The following is a 13347-nucleotide window of genomic DNA, read 5'->3' as shown; positions in this document are numbered from 1 at the left end:
TGGGTCGGCCCCCCGAGGTGGCTCCCAGAGGAAGCCCCCTGGCCAGGCTGGCGTGCAGGCCACTTACAAGAGAATCAGGCAGCAGCTGCTTCTCCTTAAACTGGAGAGGTGGTTGAGGGGCTTTGTGTGAGCCCGGATCAAAACACGCCTATCAAAAGGGATCAAGAGGCTGGCCGAGTGGACTGCAGATGGGAGAGGGGATGGAATCCCTTTTTCTTTTCTTTTCTTTCATTTTTTGAAAGTAAAGAAAATTTGAGGAGAAAATGCCTCCATGGGCAATTCTTTCCTTTCCCTAGTTACAAAGCCTGTTCAACTCCCACAATCGTCTCCCCTTCATCCACAGATCAATTTTGAAATGCAGCCTGTTGGTATTTAAAGCCATTCAAAACTGAACCTCCCCCCCCCCACCCCATTCCTACCCTCCAGCTTCACCTCCTCCTTGCTGGTGCTGTGTTGCTTCTGGGCTGCAAACATGACCCAGGATGTGACTAGGACGCGAGTTCTGTGGAGGACAAGTTGATTTGGCAATCACTAACCTTTTGCTTCCTAGTTGCTGGGGAGAGAGATTTGGGCAAGTAGGGGCCCAGTTCTCTATGGTGGCAGCACTTCATGGTAAGAGGCTACAGACTTACCAGACGAGACAGAGCAGCATCCTGGCTTGCGTTTATGTGCTGGGAGGAAGGGAAGGGATTAGGAAGTTTTCAGGGAAGCATGAACACTGGTTCTGAATCACAGGAAACCTGGGGTTGCAATTGGGAGACACTGCCCCCCCCCGTAGTGGGAGGGACTTTGAGGAGGCTCTTGAGAGAACAGGTAGAGTTGGGATGGTAGCCCAGGGAGGCACGTGTAAAAGTACAGGTCTTGGGATGTCGAAGGGGGTCTGGAGAGACAACAAGTCTTGTGTGTGCATGAGAGGAGTGTGAGGCAGCGTCCTAGTGTGTATACTGATGTTCTCAAAATCCATAAAGGTCAGGCTGTGGGTCCCACAAAAGACTTCCTGAATGCCTGTGCTGGGCGGGAAGCTAACAGAGCGATGGCAGCTGTGTCTCCCACTGCGTCTCCAGCACTTTCCCTAGAGGATCATTCTTTCCTGTGCTACAACTTCCTCCACAGCCCGTCTCCAGTGTTCATTAGAGCTCAGAGGTTGTGTCTGCAGTCAGCCCCTTCCATAGTATTCTTTTGAGTCAGGCGTAACCAAACATCAAGAACTATTTGCTTCTTCGTTTATCACCTGAGTCCATGCTCATGTAGAGCTGCATTTGCACTGAAAGATGTACATGGGCCTCTGAGATTGCGAGGCCCTTACCCAGCAGGTCCTTTGTGACACAGGAAGGAGATGTGCCAGCTCTGGGGTCTGTCACACTGGTAGAGTATCTGTCCTTGTGCTCAAATGCCAGATCCCGCAAAAGCTCACATACCCCCATACCCCAGCTGCCTGGCTAAGGAAGTGAAGCCGATGGCTACAAGGCTGCAGGTAGGATTCTTCCTCCTCCTCCTCCTCCTCCTCCTTTGTCCCCCTCTAACCTCCACACCCACAGAACAACACTGAGTCCCCGCAGCAGAATCCATAACTTGCCTTTGCATGTCAAATGTTTTCTGTTTAATAGAAAAAGGACAAAAAAACCCCCAACATGTCATGTGGTTCCAGAAATGCATGCTTTTGGATTCCAACCATGAAGGGGACCAAAGGAGATGGCAGCATCTGCAAATATGTCTGTGTTCCATCAAAAGCAGCGAAGCCCCACGCCCCCGCTACTGTGAGGTTGCACGCCACCTGGCAAAGTGCTTTGGGGATGGTGTGTGGTGTCTTTGGTTGGCCAGAGCTTCCTCCAGTGCTCATTAAAAGGTGGTTTAACAGGAAGAGGGTCTCTTCCTACACCACCTCCCTCAGGCGGATGAGAGGAGGACAACAGGAGGAGGCGTTAAGTTTTGTAAGCCTCCTGCTGCCTTGAAGGAGTGTAGGACACTTTGCTTAAACCTAACCAGGCTGCACTGGCTGTTGGTAGCTCACCCCTATAAGCCTAGCTAGTCAGAAGGCTGAGATCTGATCATCTGGGGCCAAAGTCAGCTGGGGAAGACAAATCTGTGAGACTTAGTGCCAACTGAAAGAGGCTGGAAGTGGAGCTCAAGTGGGAGAGCACCAGCCTTGAGTGTGTAAGACCCTGAGTTCAAGCCCTAATACTGGTATACACACACACACACACACACACACACACACACACACAGGTTTATGACTTGGACTCAAATCTCACCATAGCCCCTTGATACCACAGCAGCAGGGATAGGGGGTTGGCAGGTGTTGGCAGGTGCTGGCAGGTGAGTGTTGACCTGGACATCACCTCTGAATACTCTGTACCATTTAGATTTTTATATTGTTTAGATCCACAGAGAGAACACTTTATACCAAAGAGGAGTAAATAATTATACAATTATAAACAGGGCCACTGACCCTTCCATTTTATTAAAATGGTGCATAAATATTAAAACAGCATACTGATTACATTATACTTCTGCTTGCCCCAGGTGAGGTGGTGTGGAGCAGCAAGAGGGCTTCTTCTCGAAGGCTGCAAACTCATGCATTGAGCAATTCGTGTTCTTTATCAGTTTTCCCAATAGCATCAGGATTTGATAAGGGATCGAGGTCCGCAAAGAGGCTGAACCAGGCAGTCAGGTCTGAGGAAGCCTTGGCAGGCTCTGAGGAGAGAGGAAGAGAAACATCACCACACCCACCTTCCCAGTGCCAAACTCTGCTATACTGGGTATGGGCATGCATCATCTGGAAAAGGGAAAATTTCTGTTACCCTGTCTCGAACAGATAGGGAATTTCACATCTCCTGGCTGGCGGCTTGGTTGGGTAACATTTCTAAACTGTGGCCTGAAGCTCAGTGAAGAACTAGCTCTGTGTTAACTCGCACTGATAATCCAACCCCAGCTAAATGGCCACATAGCCCTGAGAGTTGCTCAAAAAGCACACACCCTGTTACTTCACCACAACCAGGAAATAGTAATTTCAGACATCACACTGAAGAGAGGAAGAAACAAGGTGCTTTCCAGGGTCTGCTGGAAGCATCTCTTCATATCTAGTGGTTCTAGGGAGATCTTGGGGCCTCTTTTCACCCTTCAAACCACAGGCCCACAGGAGGCTGCACTTAGCCCTGGCTTCCTCTTGCCTTTTTCACCCTTTCCTGTTAGGTAGGCCCATGGAATTCCCTTATCTGCTATTTTACCAAAACCCCTCGCTTTCTGAATCCTGTTATACAAATTATCTTCCAGATGAGGAGAACATTTTCAAAACATTGCCTCATGCAAGCCTAAGTTCATTGGCTTAGTTGACCTGTGCTTTTCTTTTTCTTCTTCTTTTTTTAACAGGCGATGGTGTCAGAAGGATGAAGAAAATGAGTGTTCTTCTAGATGGAAGAAACTAGAAATGTGTGTATCCTGTGGCAGAAAAGATCTCAAAAAAGGTAGGGAGGAAAAGTTGCTAAATGTGGCAAAATGATAGAATTATAGCCACAAAAACAGAGCTCTTTGGTCTTATTGTTAAAATGGCACGGATGCCGAGATGCTGAATTGGGTCATTTTATTCTTATGATTCCTATCCTTTCTTCAAAATATCTTGAAATAGAACATGACCTTATTATGATATAATCAATATATCTATTACTGAGATAAAACTATTGCTAGCTAAGTTAGTAATATGCAGATTATTATTCCATAAAACATTAACTAAAGCCCCTGTGGTCAGCCTTTATTTTGATATGATAAATCAAGAGTTGAGAATATTCAGTCTAATTCAATCAAAGGTTAGGAGATGGAAGGAACTGCTTTAAAAAAGGCAGAGGGGGCGGGGGGAGATGACTCTTCTTTAGTTACCATGTATGGTGTCACACAAAGATTTGTATGGGGCAAGACTGTTTTAGGTGGGTTCGTTTATCTTTATTGTTGATAGAGAGTATCAAGATATCTTAAAAATATCTGCAAGTAATAATATGCCACTTCCCCTTCTAACCTCTGCCAAGGTCTTAGCAGATCCTCAGAAGCTGATCATGACCCTGCTATGAGGAGCCAGGTGATTATACTTTTGGGGGTGGGCAACTCTCACACTCACCGGTCCTCTATTACTGGGGTCAAAAAAAACAGGTGTAACTTATTTGCACAACACTTAAAAGAACATTAAAGGAGCACTTTTTGATGGTGATGGAACAGACATTTCCTTTAACTTTCTGTGGTCAAAGAAAAGTGGGCGATGACCAAAGGAACAGAGAGACAGCTGTAACATACACATGAGATCTTCTGTCCAGCAGATGTTCTTTTTGGAGGCCTGTCCCAAAACAGAACAGGCTTCATGAGCTTGAAAGAACCTCTTTTGAAAACTAAGAAACCTAGCCCTTTCTGAGAAGCACAAATTAAATACCTGATGGAGAAAAGGTTAAGAGTATTGTTTGGCAGGATTTTTGTTTGTTTGTTTCAGTTCAGGGTCTTGCTATACAAACACTCTTCTATGAGCCATGTCTCCACATTTTTTCTTTTAGTTGATGGTACTGGCATTGGAACATAGGACCTTGTGGTTGCTAGGCTGGCACCTCATCACTTGAGCCACGTCCCTAGCCCTCAGCAGTATTTTAAAGACAGCAAACCATTATAGCCTCTTCTATTCTTAGTATTTCTACTGCAACCCAACACTCACAGATATTGATTCATCTAGCTTAGATGCAATTTGATAACGGAAATTATGAATTAAGAGAGTAAGGACCATTATGCTTAAGAGAGGTATACTCTGCCATTCCTGTCTTAGGGTATTATTTAATGAGATTGCAAACAGTACCTGGCATTCAGTAAAGGTCTAATACTCATTGGTTGAATGTATTTTCCTTTGAACAAGTAGTGTATCAATTTATTTATAAAGATTAACCAATGAGTAATGACAGATGGCCTATGACTTATTTACTTAATCTACAAGCCAAGAATGTAACTTCCAGGATCATGTAAAACACTTCATCTCATGGCTCTGCTTAGAGCTCTAGATATTCAAATGGAGATCAGTAGTACAGTATAGTCTTAGGCTGCCAGAAGGGAGGGCCACTATCATGCCAATGGCAGAATTCTGTATTACCTTTAAGTGCAGAGCTGTTGTCATTTGGATTGCTTGATTCTGGTGCTGGCCATGGAATAGGAGGAAGACTCACACTGCTCTCTGACCAGCCTAATATTCAAAACCAGAGGACATTATATCTAGCAAGAGTTACACTGACCCACCAGCTCCTAAACCGTGCCAGAGTTCAAAGAGAGAGCAGAGGATATTTAACAAGCCCCTTCTTCCATGTTTCTCCTAACGGAATATATTTAAGAGGACAAGAGATAGAAGAGTCATGCCCAATTTCAAAATATGGAAGGCCAAGGAAGAGATTGGATTTTGAAAAACAAAGAAGACATTGAAAAGTAAGTTAAAGCATCTAATAAAAAAACTTTTCTAACTGTTGTCCCATTTTTATTCCCAAGAACAGTCATCTCATATTAACATCAGATCATAGTGTGCCAAGGAAATCAAATGTCTTGTTTTCCTGTCCCAAATGGGGTATGCTTAAATCTGAACAGCATTAAATAAACATGGCATCAGAACTAGAAACTGCACCCTCTGCTTCCAAAATGATCCAGTCTGTATCTTCTGCACAACTAGTTTAAATTTGGGGTGCTTAATTAATATAAATAAAATGTCAGTCCAGCAGTTTGCTTTAATATACGCTACAGTTGCACTTAGCTCATGTAACTCAATGTCCTGCCCCTGTTCCTATGTGCCTGCCTGCCGCTGAGTGCTTAGACACATGCAGCACTCTCATTTTAGGAATGCAAACCCCAGTTTCCCACAGCATTTACTATCTGTCTGGACATTTTGGTAGGACTTCATTTAGAACTACCATATGCCTCTTTGCATCTCTGCTTTAGCTCTGTAGGTTGAGAGCTTCTAGATGACATAAAGAAGTTTTTCTTCAGTGTGCACCAAAATACTTAAAACAGGATGGTGTTTGTGATTAAAGCTATTGCTAATTCATCTTGTGAAATGTAAAATGTAGACCATTAGACAATGTACCATGGGACCATTATGCTTAAACTATGTCCTTTTACTGGGATGCCCTGAGATTTTGTGCTCAAGGGTAGTACTCTACCCACTTGAGCCATAGCTCCACTTCAAGCTTTTCTTTTCTTTTTTTTTCTTTTTCTTTCTTTCTTTCATTTTTTTAGGTAGCTTAGTGGAGATAAGAGTCTCATGAACTTTCCTGCCTGGACAGGCTATAAACTGCAATCCTCAGCTCTCAGTCTCCTGAGTAGCTGGGATTATAAGCTTGAGGCCCCGGTGCCTGGCTTGTTTTGTTTTAAAGAAAGATAGGGCCTGTAAGAAATATCATATGTGGATAGCAGAGTTCAGGTAGGTCAGAGAAACAATTTTTTAAGAGCAGAATCTCACTCATAAGATCATTTGGTAGGGCCCTCACTACTTTGATGTGGTCCCACCAAAGATGAGACTCAAAATTCAATAAGTCTAGGAGCTTCTCTTCAAATCCAGACCCATGGATGATGTAATAAATATCCAAATGGCCCTTGGCAGAAAAAAAGGTTACCCATCCCTGCAGACAGAGTAATGAACCCCTTGAGCCAGGGTTATTTTTGTATCCTTTAGTTCACTGCCTGATACAATGAGAGTTTAAATAGATGATGGTTTAATTAAGATAACATACTCCTTTGAACTGTGAGAAGTGAGCCTCCAGCTCAGATTTTGACAGTTATTTTGGAGATGGAGTCTCATAGACTTTTCTTCCTAGGCTGGTCTCAAAACTGTGATGTGCCATACCTCAGCCTCCTGAGTAGCTAGAATTATAGGCATGAACTACTAGTACATGGCAAAATAAATGCCTTTTACTTTTCTTTTGAGTACTGGAGAGTCAAACTCAAGGTCTTGTGAAGGGTATATAAGCGCCCCACTGTAACCCGCTAGCCCATAAATATCTTCTCGTTGAATTCTTTGTTACTATGACATTCTGAGTGTTAGTTACCTAAACACTCACGATCCAAAAGAGCAACAGGTAGAATCCATACATTTGGGAACTTCTCCACAGCCCAGGGCATTGAGAAGGAAGAGCTTGAAGCATTTTCTTTTTTAATAGCTGGGATGGTATGCCTTAGCTTTTTTACAAACCCACAGGACATCTTTGCCTGGTAGTGCAAAACAGAAATGGCAGCCAGTGTGTCGAATCACATTTTCTCCTTAGAATAGTTCTTAAGCATCCATCTAACTGTTTAAGTATGCGTGCACAAACGGATAAAATAGTACAGATGTGACACCAGCTATGAAAAAACCCCCAAATACTAAGCTCAGCTGTGATTTCAACCTCACTCATATCATTCTGGAAATTATTAGGGGAAGGGTGCAATGAGGGTAATTATGGATGGAACACCAAGCCAAACTTCAAATGGCTTCTGTCAGGAAAAAAAAATGCTATTTAGAGTTGCTAATATCCTGGTAATTACCATCAACTGCTCTCTCGTCAGCGTTAGTTGGCTGAGGCATTTTTTAACATGAAGGTGTGGCTGGAAAGATGTCTCCCCATGCTGACAGCCGGAGAGTGAGCCAGGATGAAGGGCAGGGGCGGGAGGGCGCTAGGAGCTCTGTGAATGTCAGAACCCTCCTAGCTTTTAGGTTCCTTTGATATGTCAAATGTGCTGTCCATTCGCAAAAAGCACATATACAATTTTATCACAGCAACCCTGCCCCTGTTACTTACATATGGGAAAATACAAACCAGCCAGAGTTACCAATGACCAGTGAGAGCAGAGGCAAGGCCAGAGCCAACCATTCCAAGTACTTTGCCATAAAGCAACTCATCCCTGGCACAGCAAAAGCCCAGACCAGGTTACTGATCTCAGTTACTGGAGAGCTCTGAGATGGGCTGGCAGTATAGGTGGCAATGAAAGGCAAAGTAGGAGCACCATAGTCTCAGTGGCCAAGCAGTACCCTGCCACCCACACTCCCTCCCCAGCCCCATTCCACACCTGCAAGGAGTGGATAAAAATTCCCGTCTCCCAAGCTGTTCTACAGTTGCACTGGGATATTGAGGATGAAACCAGGTAGTAGAGAGGCTGGAGAGCAGGAATGAACTAAGTCTACACTGAACTGGTTTTGTGTGTGTGTGTGTGTGTGTGTGTGTAACTCAGCAGACATCAGGAGCAACTTCTGAGAGCATTATTTCCCCAGTGATCTACACTTTAAGTCTGTCTTCTTTTATTCTAGTGTCCATTCTGCCCATTTTGGTCTCTCCGTTGTTGCTATCCATCCATGATCCATTCATCATTTTACCATCCATCCATCTACCCATTCATCATCCATTCATCCATGCATCATCATCCCTTGAATTCTAGGCACTGAGCTGTTTCCTGGAACGATAGTGAGAAACACAAATATGGATCTATTTCTTTAACAACCTAGTGCAAACGGCAGAAATGAAATTTCTTACCTTAATTTTTCAATTAGGTAAGAAAAGAGGAACAGTTATAAGTACAGGATATAATGGCAGAAACACATAATACTGACTTTAGGAATGATGAGGAGTCAAAGAAAGCTCCCTGGATGGAATGAGATTGAAACTGAGACCCCAAAGGAAGAGTCAACCAGGAAAATTACCGCACAGTGTAGGTGGGATGCTATGCCATAATGAGAGCATGTGCCAAGGCCCTGTGGGTGGGAAGAACAGGGCACATTGGAGCTCAATATGGCTGGAGTCCAGTGTATGAATAGATTACACGGTTCTCTGGCAGAACAGCATCATTGAGTCATGCTAAGTGAAGGTGTGGGAGGTTCAGGCAGCCATGAAACTGGAGGCAGGTCCTAAGGGACCTTATAAACTAAGTGAGTTTAGAACTTACTCTACTGGTGGAAAAATTGCAACAACTTGGCAAATTGCAAGACCTTTCTGAGGTTCCTTTATTTCCTCATCTGCAAAATGTGGGTGGAAGAGATGCTCATCAAGGTTCCTTTTATGAACTAAGAGAGGCACTTAATTCTGCAGCTCTCCAGGACTTGCTTTGATGTTCCTCAGCAGGCTTAGAAAGTGCTGCTGCTCATTATTCACCATAGCTAAGATATGGAACCAACCTAGATGCCCCTCAGAAGATGAATGGATCAAGAAAATGTGGTATATATGCACAATGGAATTCTATGCCTCCATCAGAAAGAATGATACTTCCTCATCTGTTAGGAAGTAGAAAGTCTTAGAAAAAATTATATTAAGTGAAGTAAGCCAGGCTCAAAGAAACATAGGTCTCATGGTTTCCCTTATCTGCAATAACTAGTATATGTCTGAGTCAAGCAGAAGAGGTCAAAAGCTATGTACATATGACCATATAAGATGATTCTAAGCGAAATAAACCCCAAAATAGGGACACAAGAGGTTTTATCTTTCTTGCTGTTGTTTTTTAAATGTATTTATAATGTACTATGTGTTTTTTTTGTTTCTTTTGTATGTTCTTTCCCTGTGGTATAACCCCTGTTTTCACCATGTTTGATTCCAGTGTCCTGCATCTTATATATACATTTTTCTAATTTGGGGAGGGGAAGGAAAATAACAAAATGCTGAAATGAGGATACAGGTTGATCCATTGTAACAATGATATGTACAAGACACTATGTTGAAAATGAACTTTACAACTTGGGGGGGGAGGGGAGAGGAGTTGGAGAGGTAGGGAGGAAAGGGATGGTAGGTACCAATGCTTGATACGAAATTTACTCATTACCTTACTCATGTAACTGTAACCCCTCTGTATAGTATCTTTACAATAATATATATGTGTGTTTGTGTGTGTGTGTGTGTGTGTGTGTGTGTGTGTGTATATGTATATATGTGCACAAAAAGAAAGTGCTGTTCCTTTGTAACACTAACAATCCCACTGGCTTGTACAGAGAATGCCTTCCCTGTGTTCAACCACCATCTTTTCCGTGACATCAGTCTACTGAGTACTGGCGATGTCAATAACCTGGAACCACCTTCAGTTAAAAATAGTAAGAGATGATCTCTAGTTTGAGATCATCCACAACTTGATGTTACTCTAGCCTTAAATGGCAACCCACTCAGATGGTAAACCACATCTGAGAATTGGGCAAAACCATCAATAGTCTGAAGGAACACAAAGCTCTCCAAATCTAAACAATATTGAACATGGTGGTTTATGCTTGTAATCCCAGCTACATGAGAAGTAGAGGTAGAAGGATTGTGACCCAAGGTTGACTCAAACAAAAGCCTGAGACCCTATCTGAAAAAAAAGCAAAAGAGGCTGAGTGTGTGCTCATGTGTTTGAACGCTCACTTAGTTAACAAAAGGCCTTGAGTTCAAATCCCAGCAACACACACACACACACACACACACACACACACACACACACACACACACACACAATACAAACACACACAGAATCTGGGATAAGATTTGCTGAAAACTAAACTGAAGGATATTATAGCATATTTATGTTTGAGCAGCTAAAAATCCCTCCACTATCAGAATTGCTTTAAAATTAAATTTTAGTTATTGGTGGAGCATTGAGAAGCACTGAGAAGGATCTGAGGCTTCCCATAGCTTGCTTAGTCTCTACTTGCACATTCGTCTCAAGCTGGCTCTCCTCCTACTCATGCTAAGAGGCCCCAGGAAGGCACAATTTTCTCATCACTGTATGACACAGGAAACCCAAGTCCCATCATGCTGATAACTTTAGAAAGACATTTCAGCTGAAATTAACTCTTTCATTTGTAGCACAAACTGATCTGATATGAAATCTTTTTTGGAATTTGTAGGGCTTAAAGTCAGAGGGAAGTAGGAAATAATTTTTTTTAAACTTTTCCTTGGCATCCTTCCAGAAGGCTGGGGAACAGAATGACGAGAGGTGTCAAAGAAGAAGGTGGGCATAGGAGAATCTCAGACATCAAAGACTGAAAAGATGGAGCAGGAGCAAAGAGAGGAGGTGGTAGGAGAAACTGAGCAACTGTGGAAGCAGCCAGAACTTTGCACTGCTGACTGATTCTCTGGTCTTGAGTAGAGCTTGAACTCCTCAAAATGACAGTGATGAGACTCAGCACAGATATGTAAATCCATAAAGACTTCGTAGGACAATCCAATTTCTTGAACACTATTAAACACTATTAGATTTCTGTGTTGAACAGGGTCTTTGTCTCTCCATACTCACAATGCTCCTCTGTAGCTACCTGTGGGTGTCTTTGTTCTTGTGTGTTACTAGGCTGATCATGACAAGTCCTGCTCTTCCTCCTGCAGCATCCAAGGCAAGGCCTGAAGAGCCATGATGGGAGCTACTGGACCAAAGACACAGGGTGGAGAGGCCACAGGAGGTTCTAGTGAAGGTGCAGGCCATATTCAGAGTCCAACTGTCTCTACTAGGTATGTGGCCTTGGGCCACTGGGTTCCTCAGTTTTCCAGAGTACAAAATACAGATAATGCTAGAACCTGTCTGGGAAGGATATGGAATAAGTGCATAAAGTGACATAGATAGAGAGTTCACAGCATAGTGTTTGGCCCATGGCAGGTGCCATCTGGGCTGCTTTCTTACCATCTACAAATCTACAAATAGATTCATGGAATCCCATGATTTGAAATCTCAGCCCAAAAGTTAGAAGACATCACAGGGATAAGAAGTGGAGTCTAATACCTCATTTTGCAGATGAGAAGGGAAAGAACAAGAGAGTTGGAGAGGCTTGACCATGGGCTGCAGACTGAGAAAGGGAGGGTCACTTAACAGGAGGAACTCTGAACCCCATCAGGCTCTTCACTGAGCCAATGTGCTGGGAAGCCTCTCTAGGCCACAGTTAGTTTGGCTACTTAATGATTTCAGAGGCTATTATACATAGTTTTTGAGATGCGCTGGTTAATCAGGGAAGACAATTTTAAGAGAAGGTAGCCAGAGTTTAATAGTTACTGCTACACGGTGTTCATGGATATAGATGGATATGACGGTGTTCATGGATATAGATGGATGTTCTAAACCATGGAGGCAGCAAGAAAAACAATATCTTGCCCATGTAATTGTAACCCCTCTGTACAGTTTTTTCACAATAACAAAAAAAGAAAAACAATATCTTAGGCCTTTCTCCACCCTTTCTTCTTTTGGAAGGCAGAAGGATCCCTGATAGAACTGTACAAGGTGATTGAGCATGCTGACATGCCCCACCACTGAAGCAGGAACCCAATCTCTATTTGTACCCCATGTGTTTTGGAGGTTCCCTAAACCATGGGAAACATGGGATGGAAGTAAGGTGCCACTAGGTGGTATCCTAGAAGTGGAACGGGCTACTTCTTGGTTTTTGGATTTTTGGTTGTAGGGCTTGAACTCTGGACCTGGGTGCTGTCCCTCAGCTCTTCAGCTCAAGGCTAGCACTCTACCACTTGAGCTACAGCGCCACTTCTGGTTTTCTGGTGGTTTATTGGAGATAAGAGTTCCACGGACTTTCCTTCCCCGGGCTGGCTTTGAACTGCAATCCTCAGATCTCAGCCTCCTGAATAACTAGGATTACAGGCATGGGCCACTGGTGCTTGGCTTCTGGCTACTTCTTTCAGCCCCTTAGGTATGACATTCTTTCTTGTCCCATAGGCACTCTACAAGTAGATGAGAATATATAAAGGAAACTTGATAACTCAAAACAACAAAAGAACTACCTGAAAACTGCTCTTTTGCTAGAACCTCAGTGGATGAACGGATACTTTTAGCAGCCAAAATGAGTTTTTAAATAGTAACTCCGAGCATGTCACTTCATGGCTGAAGATGCTGGGATGGTTCCCAATTTTACTTGGGCTAAAAATGGGCCAAAGGTTTTCTAAATGGCTACTACCTATGTGGCCTAGCCTACAAGGTGGTCACTTGCAAGGTGACTTGTCTACAAGATGGTCTAACAGCCAAGGCTTCTGAGAGACTTTTCTCCTTGCTTAGTCTGAGAATTTGAGAATCTCAATCCTATGTAAGACCAGCACGATGTCACACTGGTCTTTAGTACAGGTTGACCTCTATGCCCAGGTATCTATATGGCTAATTTCCTCCTCTTGAAAAATCTGCAGTGGAATCTCATCTCTCCAGCATGGCCCTCGTAAATTCTGAAGCCTCCTCTCTCCTGCTATCCTCCAACATTTGCCCTGCTCTGACATCTACTACTACTCTTTTTCCGTTTCTTCCCAACACCACTCATTTTCTTACCTACAATGTTGATTTGCTTATGATGTTTATTGTTTGCTGTTTCTTTCCACCAGAATGTGAGTTCCAGGAAAAGCATAGAGATTTACCTGTTTTGTTTGCAGATGTCTCCCC

The 13347-nt window shown here is 43.3% G+C and overlaps 1 protein-coding gene across 6 annotated transcripts in view; it reads right to left on the bottom strand.

Annotated features, from left to right (window-relative positions):
* Positions 1–2434: 2434 nt before the first annotated feature.
* The window catches only part of Ica1 (islet cell autoantigen 1, 69kDa), a 145332-nt gene continuing 134419 nt past the window's right edge, over positions 2435–13347 (bottom strand). For 3 of the 6 annotated variants that reach the window (XM_013019895.1, XM_013019894.1, XM_013019896.1), the window contains 2 exons: positions 5114–5203; positions 2435–2694 (listed from right to left, as the gene is read on the bottom strand). In XM_013019895.1, coding sequence (XP_012875349.1) covers positions 2573–2694; positions 5114–5203 — 212 coding nt within the window. In that variant the 3' untranslated portion in view covers positions 2435–2572. The remainder of the gene's footprint in view (positions 2695–5113; positions 5204–13347) is intronic. The other 3 variants (XM_013019898.1, XM_013019897.1, XM_013019899.1) reach the window with 1 other exon arrangement.

This window comes from Dipodomys ordii, unplaced genomic scaffold (assembly GCF_000151885.1).
Source record: "Dipodomys ordii isolate 6190 unplaced genomic scaffold, Dord_2.0 Scaffold48, whole genome shotgun sequence".
Taxonomy (NCBI): domain Eukaryota; kingdom Metazoa; phylum Chordata; class Mammalia; order Rodentia; family Heteromyidae; genus Dipodomys; species Dipodomys ordii.
This window is presented reverse-complemented; position numbering and strand designations above follow the sequence as displayed.